The sequence below is a fragment of the Schistocerca cancellata genome, chromosome 9, assembly GCF_023864275.1.
Source record: "Schistocerca cancellata isolate TAMUIC-IGC-003103 chromosome 9, iqSchCanc2.1, whole genome shotgun sequence".
In the NCBI taxonomy this organism is placed as follows: Eukaryota; Metazoa; Arthropoda; class Insecta; order Orthoptera; family Acrididae; genus Schistocerca; species Schistocerca cancellata.
Genome location: NC_064634.1, coordinates 327,974,555 through 327,987,398, shown reverse-complemented (window position 1 = coordinate 327,987,398; position 12,844 = coordinate 327,974,555). Strand labels below are relative to the sequence as shown.

Below are 12,844 nucleotides of genomic sequence, written 5' to 3'. Positions count from 1 at the left end.
TTCTTGGTTTTCAAAATAGACTGTCAACCATTAATGACTACTGTAATCCTTGTTGAGCTTGTAAAAGTTTGAACATGTTCTCTACTGTTTGCTTTGTATTATGGAGTGATTCATCTGTTAAAAACTTCGCAATAATTTTCTGTTGTTTATAACCAGCATCAGTATATTTTTGTTACTGATAGCATTTGAGAGATGCTGATACTTTTTTGCTTTTGTAGGTTCCTTTTCTAACTATTATTGGCTCGACATTTGCTGTAATCATAGCTACATTCAATCATTTTATTCTGTTATTGACTGGTTTTAAAAGTTTCATAACTGAAAGGATTAGTACCATGAGATACTCAGTAACCTCTTGGTGTTGGCGGAGAAACAAGGACTCACAATTTAAAAGTGTCAATCTGGCAACATTCACACCTACTTATATACACTGAAAAGCATATACGGCAGCAGGTACTTCCCATTCTACCAGTTTTTAGAGCTTCTTCCTTTTACATTTGGTATGAAGTTCAGGAAAAATGATTGGTTAAATGCCTCTGTGCATGCTGTAATTAGTCTGTTCTTATCTCCACAATCCCTAATGGAGCAATATCTGTGGGTTTGTAGTGGATTGCTGGATTACTCATTTAAAGCTGATTCTTGAAACTTCATTAAATGTGCTTTCATGGGATACTTGGTGTTTATGTTCTTGCTAATTCAGCACTTCTGTGACACCATCTCATGGGTAAAAAAATAATGCTAGTGACCATTTGTGCTACACTTCTTTCTGTAAGTTCAATATCCTCTATTAGTCATATCTGGTTTGGGTCCCACACATTTGGGCAGTATTTAGAGATTGATCATACAACTGTTTTGTAAGCTGTCTCCTTTGTAGACTGATTGCATTTTCCTAGCATCCCATCAGCAGATACTAGTTATCTGAAAACTAACCTTAATGATGACAATAAATTGTTTATGTGGGAACTCAATATATCTGCTAACATAGAAACTAACCTTATATCTAAAGAAAGAACCACAATCCACTTCCAAAAAGTTATCCCGGCCTTATAATCCTACCTGCTGACAGAAGCTCCATCACTTTGGTTATGAACTACAGGGATTGCCTGGAAAGGGGACTCCACCATCTGTCAGATATGTCCACCAACAAACCGCCACAGTGACCCCATTCAGAAATCCAACAGTAACTCCAGTCTCCTTCCCCCCCCCCCCCCCCCCCCCCCTTTAACCTTAAGTCCATCCCAGAACCCTCTGCTGAATCTCTCTCTCTCCTAATGCCCACACACCTGTGTATTACATGGTTCCTAAAGTCTTTAAATGTAGCCACCCAATATTCCCCAATGTGGCCTGTTACTGTAAGTCCACAGGAAGAATCTCTGCTCTCATGTGCCAACATCTTCAGCCTATTGCCTGGAACCTACTCTGCTATATATAAGATACGATCAAAAAATTTCTGTTTGAGGGTGTTACTGCAGTGTGTATGCAACATAGCACAACTTGTTTTGGTATATAAGCACTGATATATAGGGGATAAGTGTGGCATTCATGTTTTTCCGACTGGTATGCAATAAATGTGAAGAAGTGAACTTTGGAAATGTTATTACCCAAGTGCATCCAAACAGGACCAGTGTGCTATTATTCTTTTCATGGCTGCCAAAGGACAAACACTGGTTGCATCCATCAGAAAATGAAGAATGTGTGTGTGGCAGCATGTCTGTCAGAAACTGCGATTGTGGAATGGTGCGCAAAGTTCCCTGCTGGTTACGATTCAACACAGGATGCTGGTCGATTTGGGAGGCTAGCGTCATCCAACTCACAAGGGAGACAGTAGCCCTGATCACTCCCCATGTGATTATCATACCTTTGGTCTCTTAAGAAAATGCCTTGAAGTGTTGAAGATTGCTGTTGGACGAGGATTTGCAGTGGGTAGTTATGATCTTCTTCATGCAGCAGACACATTGTTTCACAGAATGGGTGTCTTTAACCTGGTGTGTCAGTGGGATGGTTGCCTCAATTATCATGGTGATTTTGTGTGATTGGCATACCAGTTGTGGACTGTGCGGCCTTTGAAAAAAAACTTTTCAATTGCCCTTTATACAGGCTGGAACAGATGAAAGTGTCCCGATGAGGGGATACCATTTGTGGCAGCTTTTCTGAATTGTGCATGTGGGAACACACTCTACAACATATCCTTCGTATTTGTAACCCTCCTGGCCTCAACCTTCACTGATCACTATCCTCCACCCTCTACCTTAAATCATGTCCAGCCACCTATCCCCTTCCTGGCTCCCACTCTAGCGCTACACGCCTTCTATTCCACCAATGCTCCTGCTAGTCCTTTTCCCCTTCTATACCTCTCCCCCCCTCCCCACCACTCCCCCAGCCACTCCCCCTCCCTCCTGTTTTCAGCACAGGCATCTGACACGGCACCTAACAGCCCCATCCTGTCCACACCATGATCCTGCATACTCCCACAGGTAGCGCAGCATCTTCCCCTACCCTGCTATCCCTCCACTTACTGACAACATGCCTCTCCCGTATCCTACCACCCATCCCAGCTGATTGCTGCTCACGTCAGACACAGTAACTGTCGGGCTCCAGTACTCAGAGACAGTGGTTTTTTTGTGTGTGTGTGTGCGTGTGTTTTTTGTATTTTGGAAGAAGGGCTTTGCCTGTAAGCTTAATATTTTAGCAGTCTTTTTCATAGTGCCTGGCTGTGACTCAGCTCCTCCTCCATATGGTGAGTAGCAGTATAGTAGTTTCATATTGCTGAAACACCATTATAATTCAGTCAAAAAGACCAAAGCCAATATCCTTCCCTGATCACAGTCTAATATGAGATTATGCTCAGTCTCAACTGACCTTTGAAAGGATGTTGTAATTTTTGTGCTTACATGTTGCCATCTGACAAGCAAAAGCATTTGGTCTAATTAAAATGTAAGGTAATTACTTTGTTGTTTACTTGATGTTACTTGGTTATTCTGTGTTTACAGATTTAACTTCACAAGTTTAGAAACAGCATCTGATAAGAAAATCTGAATAAGTAAAATGATTATTCAGTTGCTCTACATTAAAAATCGTGGCTCATATTTATCATCAAACAGCACAGTATTTTGTAATATTTAAGATCAGAAGAGAAAATTGTAAAAGAAACTGTAGAAATGTGTTGTTAGAAATGTTTCTAGGGGCATACATTGTGCCCTTACATTTTTCTGCCTCTAGTACAAGTCATTTGGTGACCATGTACCTCTTGTTGTATTCTTTCTGGTAGTGATACACTGACGTATGTAATTCCACTGCAGTCATGAACATTTGCCAGCAGACGCAGCTGCTGGGAAAACTGATACAAACCCATAAAAATAAATATGTGCTGCAGTCTGAGCTTGGGACACCTGTGGTCCAAGCAGTTAGGATGACTGTATTTATTCTGTGTCTGAGTATCAGCCATGCTACAAGTTGTAGATCCCATAGCAAGTTTGGTGTACTTTAATCTTCATATCAGAAAATTTCCTTTTTACTGTGGACATTTAGAGGTTGGCGATATTTGAAAAAATGTGTTTCATGAATGGATAAATTAAGTCTGCATAGAGTAAGGCAGAACAGAATAACTACAAAGAAATGTTTACGTATATGTTAACAAGGGTATTGTTTATCTGTAGAAACAATCAGTCAATTGTGGTAGGTATAAACCTTGCATTCTTAACAATACCTTCTTCCTCATTCTTTTTTCCAATTGTTCAAGCTCCTTTTCTGGACATAGATTAGAGGCTATGTAATTTATATGTACTGTTACACTCTGTAAGTACTACTTCCAATTCGTGATACTTCATCCCCACTGAAACTGGTATGGTTAACCTCTTCCAGCTGCAACATTCTTAGGACTATGGAAGCGCTACTCTGCTGAAATCACACATCGCTGGGACCTCACTGCATTCGATATCCGAGAGGAACACCCCAGGCCGCAGTATTTGGCCAGGCTTGCACACGTAAAGCGCAAGCACATCAACATTGTTACCAACACCATGGAACCATGTGTGCCCTTCTGGAAAGTCCGCCTGCCAGCTACAATTCTCAGTTTTTCTGTCGTCATGCTTTTGGTATGATAACTAACAGTGAAGTGAGCTTAGAGCTACCTGTGATAATACTAGTTAAAAGTTTCGGAGAGAAATTGCAGTTTGCTATATTTGGAGCCACTATTACCTTTTTTCTCATAGGTAGCACTAGCAGTTGCTGCTGTTCTGGGTGTTGTGTTGTATCGGATGTCTCTTATGGCTGCACTATCAGTTTGTAATGAAAAACTGGATGCAAGCTGTGCATTCAAAAGTTATGCCATGATTTTTACAACTGCAACAGCTGCTTCCATTAACCTTTGTTGCATCATGGTCTTCAATTACGTGAGTCATAATACTGTATCTGTAAATGCATAATTTTAGTCTTAGATGGTTTCTTTCTTTTTAGTAGAATTAAGATTAGTTAAAATGGAACTCTTGTGATGAGAACGATGTCACAATTTGTATGTTCCATGTAGCTGCATTTAACTCTTTCATTTTACTATTATTAAGCTAATTTCCAGCACCAATAGTTGTGATATTCCACATTCAGTTAATTTTGTGATTCCAGGTTTACCAGTGGCTTGCAGAAATTTTAACAGAGTTGGAACTTCTACGTACGCAGACCGAATTTGATGATAGTCTCACACTTAAAATCTATCTTCTTCAGTTTGTAAATTATTATGCTTCTATATTCTACATAGCATTTTTCAAAGGCAAATTTGTGGGATATCCAAAAGAGTACAATCGTCTCTTCTCATACAGGCAGGAAGAGGTAAGTAAAATAAATGCTAAACATTGTAGCACAAATGTGGACAAGATCTTCGGGACCATGTTGTGTGCATGTGTATAGGAAGGAGATGGTGGACTTATTTGTCATTTCATTTGCCAAGATCTAGATATACATCTGTACTCTCCAAACAACTGTGAAGTAAATGTCAGAGGATATCTCCCATTATATCACTTATTAGGGTTTCTTCGCATTCCATTTGCGTATGGAGTATGAGAAGTTTAGTCCTGACAACATTCCCCAATGTGATGTTGTTAGAAGACAGTTAGTTTCCCCATAAGTAGGTAGTAGGTGGCAAGCAGCGTGAAGTTCATCGTGTGAAGACCATCATCTTGAGTACATCTTCACCTAGTTCATAGACTGTGCTTTAATATCTAGGACATAGATTCACTACAGTGTTGTAATCATAGAGTTTAGTGCTATTGCTGTGAATGCCATCAATCCCAATGGTCAACTCACCACGAAAGGTGGAACGCTGGAGTATTTAAAGGGAGCTAGTGTGAGGCTATGACATAAGGCTCAGTTCGTAATGATCCCATGTGTCCTCCTTATTCTGCTGTATTCACTTAAAAGGCTGTTAACTACAGTGTCAGTTCCTCACTACATGCTCTTGTGTAAAAGATAAGAGTTCCTTGCAACATGTCTGATGGGCGAATGAATATGCTTGCCTCACTTCCTCTGGTTTTCTGTCACAGTCTCGTTTCTGCTGAATGTGTATCCTCATTTGGCTGATGAATCGTAATGTGTTGATGATCCAACCCACCTGTAACATACTGGCTCAATTCTTTCTTCTGCCTCTGTCTCTGGCTTGACTTGAGTTTGCCCGTGGCAACATAAATGAGTTCTAATATTACTTTCTACTTTCTTTCCCCAAACTATTCAGTGCTGTAACATTTCTTAGCATGTCCAGTGGAGTAGGCAGACCTGTGACATTCTGTGCTGCCCTTTTTTGTATATTTTTAGTCTCCCTGTTACTGATACTTGCTATGGGCCCCACACATTTCCACGGTAGTGTAGGGCTTCTTTTTTTTTTTTTTTTTTTTGCCCCCAAGCAATTTCATTTGTAGACTGACAGAATTTTCCCAGTATTCTACAAATGAACCAATCTGCCAGCTGTTTTATCTACAATTGAATGCATGATGTGATCATTTCGTTTCATGTCTCTTCAAATTGTTATACCCAGGTACTTTTATGAGTTGACTGAGTCCTGTTGTGAGTTACTGTAGTCATAGCATGGTCTGTAAAAGTCAAGGACATCTCAGGGAATTCTGAGATGTAATCACTGGCATCATGTAAAAACTTGAAGTAGTACATCGTATTGTTGTAATGTTTGTCCCTCAGTGGCAGCTTGAGGAATCTTTGTTATTGTCCACATTATCTTAAGTTACACTTACGTTTCCCATAATGTGTTCATGAGTGCAGCTTTGTATGATTTGCATACGGGAACTTGTCATTTGGTTGTGAATTTGTCATCTGCACAAATTTCATAAAAAATATAAGTGTGGCTCTGTATTTGAACGTGGATGTTTTGTAAATGACATTGAGTATCCAGGCTTCAGTTTTTTTCTTTTCTCAATGCAAAGCTGTAATTTTCTGAATTTGTCGTAGTGCCATACTTAGTTAACAATGACCGTATAAATTTCAAAAAGTGTCCAGTTTGAAACGACAAAACAGTAGAATTTGGAGGCAGGGCAAGAGCCTATAACTTACAGAATTTTAAATAAAACTTTAAATTATTGTTTCTTTTTCACAGTTTTTGTCGTCTAGCTATTGATTCACCTAAAAACCTCTCCATATCTGTGTCGTAATTTTTTCTTCTCTGTTGCTTTTATCTAACATTAACATGCAAAATATGTACTTATTTCTGTAATGAATAACACATAAGAGGAAATGTGTAATATCACAAAAATATTTAACATAAAACAGTAATTACAGCTAAAGTCAACTTTTCAATTACATTGTAGACTACTGTATTAGCTTAATATCCAGTTAAATGAACCAGGAGCATGAAAAATTCATTAATAATGTATGTTTCACATTAATTAATTGTTTGTTCTGAAAGTCTGTGCTATGCTAATGAAATAGAATAATTTTCCATCACATCTGTTTACTAAAATGTTCACCATCCCTAAAATTGCCTTTTATTTTGAAGTGGAATAAGCAGTCACATATTTCTCCAAATTTTCTGCAGTCATAGTATGAAGTCAACGGCTGTTGATGGTGTAAATATTAGGAGATGAAATATTCTTGATCAGATTCCCACTAGAGTCTTGTAAATAGCAACTAAAGTTGATTAGCATCAGTTTCTTGCCAAAACAGTGGCAAACATATTCACTACCCTCTGCCCAGTATCACTTCTAATGTTGGTCAGCAAGCATTTGACATTCTCAACAATTTTTAACACTTTTTGTAAAAGTAATCTGATAGTCTAATTGTTTAATGCTGCCAGCAAGTAAGTCAGAGTGGTTCTGGATGTATACCAGAGCATTTTCAATTTTAGGTTCAGTGAAAACATTGTGTGCTTCCCATACTGAAGCTGAAGGTTTTCTGAAAAAAGAATAAGTCACAGATTTCAAGGCTTCAAAATTTTCATTTTAAAAACTGACAGCTTCAAATCAGTACACTCCAGCTTGTCAGGAAAGGCTCAGACACTTACTAGGTTTGGCAGCAGTTCTCTATGTAGCAACAGATGTAAAAATGTAAATGTTGTGTGGCTAGGGCCTCCCGTCTGGTAGACCGTTCGCTGGGTGCAAGTCTTATGATTTGACGCCACTTTGGCGTCTTGCACGTCGATGAGGATGAAATGAAGATGATTAGAACAACACAATACTCAGTCCCTGAGCAGAGAAAATCTCTGACCCAGCTGGGATTCGAACCCGGGCCCTTAGGACTGACATTCTGTCGCACTGACCGCTCAGCTACCAGGTACGGACAAGCAACAGATGATTCAATACTGTGAGAAACACTTACTTGGCGTTTTAAATTATTTTATTCCCTTCTGGGTAGCTGTCATTCACATCTTTGGTGATATGTTGCAGTGCATAGGCCAGACAGGTGAAGCAGATTAAATGCATATAGAATATACACAGGATAGTTGACATCAAATGTAGACTGCAGCATCGGAATACATGAAAAGAAATGGTTTTCTTCTTGAATTCCCTCAAGCTACAGCACTTTGAGACTGTCACTCATAAAATAAGCTGCTGTTGAATGATTTGTGCCTTTCAAGACTTGCAGAAAATTGTTAATGGCTTTGACGGTTCTCCTCTCTTGACTTTGCCATCAATGAGATTGCCAGTGAAATCTCCACAAACACGTGTTGTTTCATCAGTGGCATTCCATATGTGATGGTAACCTATATATTACTGTACATGGTCTGTCCTAGGATTTTTATTTGTCATTTACCTTTTCCTTAACCTTTGGTTGTGTTTGTTAATACGAAAAATGCCAGGTTGCATGATGGCTCGAAATACATGTTGAACTGGATGAATGAGCTCAGTGTTCAGAGGAAGGCAATAGCATACCACCTCCAACAGGACCATGCCTAGTAAAGCACGGTCATGTTCAAAATAATAATAATAACAGTTGTACTTTACACTTTTCAGAGCCTCTCGATAACAGAAATTTAAGTACAGTAGTTTTTCCTTGAAGTCGATTTGTTAGGAATCTGTCATTCACAGTACTTTCATAGAAACACACAATATTCAGGCACAGTTTTCTTCCCCATCCTTGAAACATTCTAAATTTGTGACCCGTCTCTAATGACCTCGACATCAATGGGACATTAAGCCCCACTCTTCCTTCCTTTTGTTAATGTTTAGATTCTTCACTGCCATTAATATTACGCTAGTTGTTACAACAGTTTTAAATGGCTCTTAAATGTATTGTGGTTTCTGCTGTAAGTGTGACACGCAATTTAAACGTGTTCTTTTTATTTATTTACAGTGCAGTCCTGGAGGATGTCTAATGGAGTTATGCATTCAGCTTGGAATTATAATGATTGGCAAACAAGCTATGAACACACTACTTGAAATGTTATTTCCGTAAGTATAATAGTGGTTTAGTGTAATGCCAATATTTTTACACAAATCAAGATTAATATCTTAAGAGTGCAGAGATTGTGGCATTTGTTAATTTTTTTCTTTATTTTCAAAGGAAAATTGTTGCTGAGAAATTGTTTCTGTGATTTTTCGCATTTAACCCCTTTTTGGCTATTTTCGACAGATTTTTGTGCAGACAAAGAACTGTTGTTTGTAATTGATATGAATTTGAGTCTTCTCATTTGTACAGATTATTCTTCAAATGGCTGAATACACTGAAAGTGAAGACAGGATTTCGGAAGAAAGGACTGGAATCATGCCGGTCAAGGTGGATGAAAGACTTTAAACTGGTGGAATGGGGCCCACGTGGACTCTTTCCAGAATATCTTGAGATGGGCAAGTGTCTTTTTAGAGTGTGTCAGACCTTGTAAGGTAACATAACTAAATGGGCTTTTAACATTTGTGAAAAGAGTGTTTGAAACCAGGACTCAAACTCTGACAGCTGTCTCTCATCGGCAATGCTGTTGTCCATTGCATTACATTACATTACATTACATTACCTTAGTCATAACATATTGAGCCTAATTCCTACACGCATTACAGAATGACATAAGGTGCCATTTTGTGCTTGTTCTTCTACTAAAGCCACCTAGTGTGACTGAGTGGTTCTAGCCACTTCAGTCTGGAACCGCACGACCGCTTTGATCGCAGGTTCGAATCCTGCCTCGGGCATGGATGTGTGTGATGTCCTTAAACTTAAGTAGTTCTAAGTTCTAGGGGGCTGATGACCTCAGATGTTAATGTGTGATGTGTGTGTGTGTGCGTGCGTGCGTGCGTGCATGCGTGTGTGTGTGTGTGTGTGTGTGTGTGTGAAGGGGGCATGATTTATTCTATATGTTGAATAGTTTGTCACAGTGGAAAAACTGTAATAATTGTGTACAATTGGGTGTCTGTTACTATGTTACATTATTCCAGTGTGTGACTCGATTTTCAGAAAATTTAAACTTTGACTGTAAGTGTTTTGTGATTGTCATCTTTTTACATAAAGACAATTATATTTTCATCAGGGTATATTTATTGTCATTGGACCTTGCTGTTTGCTTTGACTTAAAAATGTATGTGTGGTTGAGTGTATGTAAATGTGAGTACTAGGAGAAAATACAGGCATTTTTGTTTTTATTGATTAACTGAATTAGTAATTGACCACAATTTATTGGTTTTGAACTGTAGATTAAAACTGAAGAAACTGCAAAAAGGTGGGAATTTAAGGAGATGGGACCTGGATAAACTGACTAAACCAGAGGTTGTACAGGGTTTCAGGGCGAACACAAGGGAACAATTGACAAGAATGGGGGAAAGAAATACAGTAGAAGAAGAATGGGTAGCTTTGATGGATGAAATAGTGACGGCAGCAGAGGATCAAATAGGTAAAAAGACGAGGGCTAGTAGAAACCCTTGGGTAACAGAAGAAATATTGAATTTAATTGATGAAAGGAGAAAATATAAAAATGCAGTACATGAAGCAGGCAAAAAGGAATACAAACTGCTCAAAAATAAGACCGACAGGAAGTGCAAAATGGCTAAGCAGGGATGGCTAGAGGACAAATTTACAGATGTAAAGGCTATCTCACTAGGGATAAGATAGATACTGCCTACAGTAAAATTAGAGAGACCTTTGGAGAAAAGAGAACCACTTGTATGAATATCAAGAGCTCAGATGGAAACCCAGTTCTAAGCAAAGAAGGGAAAGGAGAAAGGTGGAAGGAGTATATAGAGGGTCTATACAAGGGCGATGTACTTGGGACAATATTATGGAAATGGAAGAGAATGTAGATGAAGATGAAATAGGAGATACGATACTGCGTGAAGAGTTTGACAGAGCACTGAAAGACCTGAGTCGAAACAAGGCCGCGGGAGTAGACAACATTCCATTAGAACTACTGACGGCCTTGGGAGAGCCAGTCCTGACTAAACTCTACCTTCTGGTGAGCAAGATGTATGAGACAGGCGAAATTCCCTCAGACTTCAAGAAGAATATAATAATTCCAGTCCCAAAGAAAGCAGGTGTTGACAGATGTGAAAATTACCGAACAATCAGTTTAATAAGTCACAGATGCAAAATACTAACGTGAATTCTTTACAGACGAATGGAAAAACTGGTAGAAGCCAACCTCAGGGAAGATCAGTTTGGATTCCGTAGAAATGTTGGAACACGTGGGGGCAATACTGACCCTACGACTTATCTTAGAAGCTAGATTAAGGAAAGGCAAACCTATGTTTCTAGCATTTGTAGACTTAGAGAAAGCTTTTGACAATGTTGACTGGAATACTCTTTTTCAAATTCTGAAGGTGGCAGGAGTAAAATACAGGGAGCGAAAAGCTATTTACAATTTGTACAGAAACCAGACTGCAGCATTAGATTAGGAATTGAGACACTTAAAGTAGTAAAGGAGTTTTGCTATTTGGGGAGCAAAATAACTGATGATGGTCGAAGTAGAGAGGATGGCAAGGAAAGTGTTTCTGAAGAAAAAAAATTTGTTAACATCAAGTAGAGATTTAAATGTCAGGAAGTTGTTTCTGAAAGTATTTGTATGGAGTGTAGCCATGTATGGAAGTGAAACGTGGACGATAAATAGTTTGGACAAGAAGAGAATAGAAGCTTTCAAAATGTGGTGCTACAGAAGAATGCTGAAGATTAGATGGGTAGATCACATAACTAATGAGGAGGTGTTGAATAGAACTGGGGAGAAGAGGAGCTTGTGGCACAACTTGACTAGAAGAAGGAATCAGTTGGTAGGACATTTTCTGAGACATCGAGGGGTCACCAATTTAGTATTGGAGGGCAGTGTGGAGGGTAAAAATCAAAGATGGAGACCAAGAGATGAATACACTAAACAGATTCAGAAGGATGTAGGTTGCAGTAGGTACTGGGAGATGAAGCAGCTTGCACAGGATAGAGTAACATGGAGAGCTGCATCAAACCAGTCTCAGGACTGAAGACCACAACAACAACAACAACAACAACAACAATAATGGTAGCTTGAAATTTAAAAGTTAGAAATATAAGGAAGTACAGAGTAGTTGGGCCCAGTAGGTAACTGGGTGATGGTGTTCCCACAAATAATGGGTGGATATTTAATTCTTAGAGGGTTGCCAGAACCAGCTAAATTGTTTTATCTTGTAAAACAACATACAGAATCTCATTCACGAGCACTTGTTAGGCAGATTGTTTTCTTTAATAGTGAGATGGTGTAGTGGGTGAGATTTGATTGGTTCTCGTGTAATTCTCCCATGACCAGTGGTTCTGGGTCACTTTTCTGTCCTCTCAGGTCCTTTTCCTTCACCCCTCTTCCTTCCCTTCAACCTTTCTGCCTGAAGAAGGGGCCACTGGCTCCAAAAGCTTGCCTAATTACAACCTTCTTTTATGTGTATATTCTGCCACCATTTGGTGAGTAAATTTTATATCTGTCCAATTATAAAAAATGTGCTTGGGACAGTTGGACCATATGGGGCCAGTTACCCTGGAAAGCGTTCAATTGCCCAATATTTTTTACAAAATAACAACCTCGTTGCAAAGGTTAAATATGGATTAAAAATAAATTTATAGTTAACCTTAGTAATAAAATTAACATAACTTTTAATCATCATAGGTCATGGCGTGGACATACAGGAGAAAAACACAAAAAAAGACTTCATTTGCTTACAGTACTGAAGACCAGAACCAAGTTTGAGATGATCCCTTTCTTTGCACCAAAACATTTTGTTAGTGAAATGTGAGAGAATGAACACATCTCAAATAGGTTGTGAGAACGGTGCTGTCATGTTTTCTATTGCAAAAAGATGAACAACAACTGGCAAATGTAATTCAAACATTTGACAGTTAGACGGACTTGGGCTGTCAACAGCGGATATTGTGCAGTGTTACATTTAAAAAAACAAACTATGATTATGATTCAAACTATTCAAGTGTC

General features: G+C 38.8%; 1 protein-coding gene across 2 annotated transcripts in view; it reads left to right on the top strand.

Annotated features, from left to right (window-relative positions):
- The window catches only part of LOC126100228 (anoctamin-1-like), a 126,029-nt gene that overhangs the window by 82,661 nt on the left and 30,524 nt on the right, over positions 1–12,844 (top strand). For both annotated transcript variants that reach the window (XM_049910806.1, XM_049910805.1), the window contains 5 exons: positions 3,859–4,091; positions 4,209–4,388; positions 4,615–4,818; positions 8,779–8,876; positions 9,124–9,269. In XM_049910806.1, the coding sequence (XP_049766763.1) occupies positions 3,859–4,091; positions 4,209–4,388; positions 4,615–4,818; positions 8,779–8,876; positions 9,124–9,269 (861 nt within the window). The remainder of the gene's footprint in view (positions 1–3,858; positions 4,092–4,208; positions 4,389–4,614; positions 4,819–8,778; positions 8,877–9,123; positions 9,270–12,844) is intronic.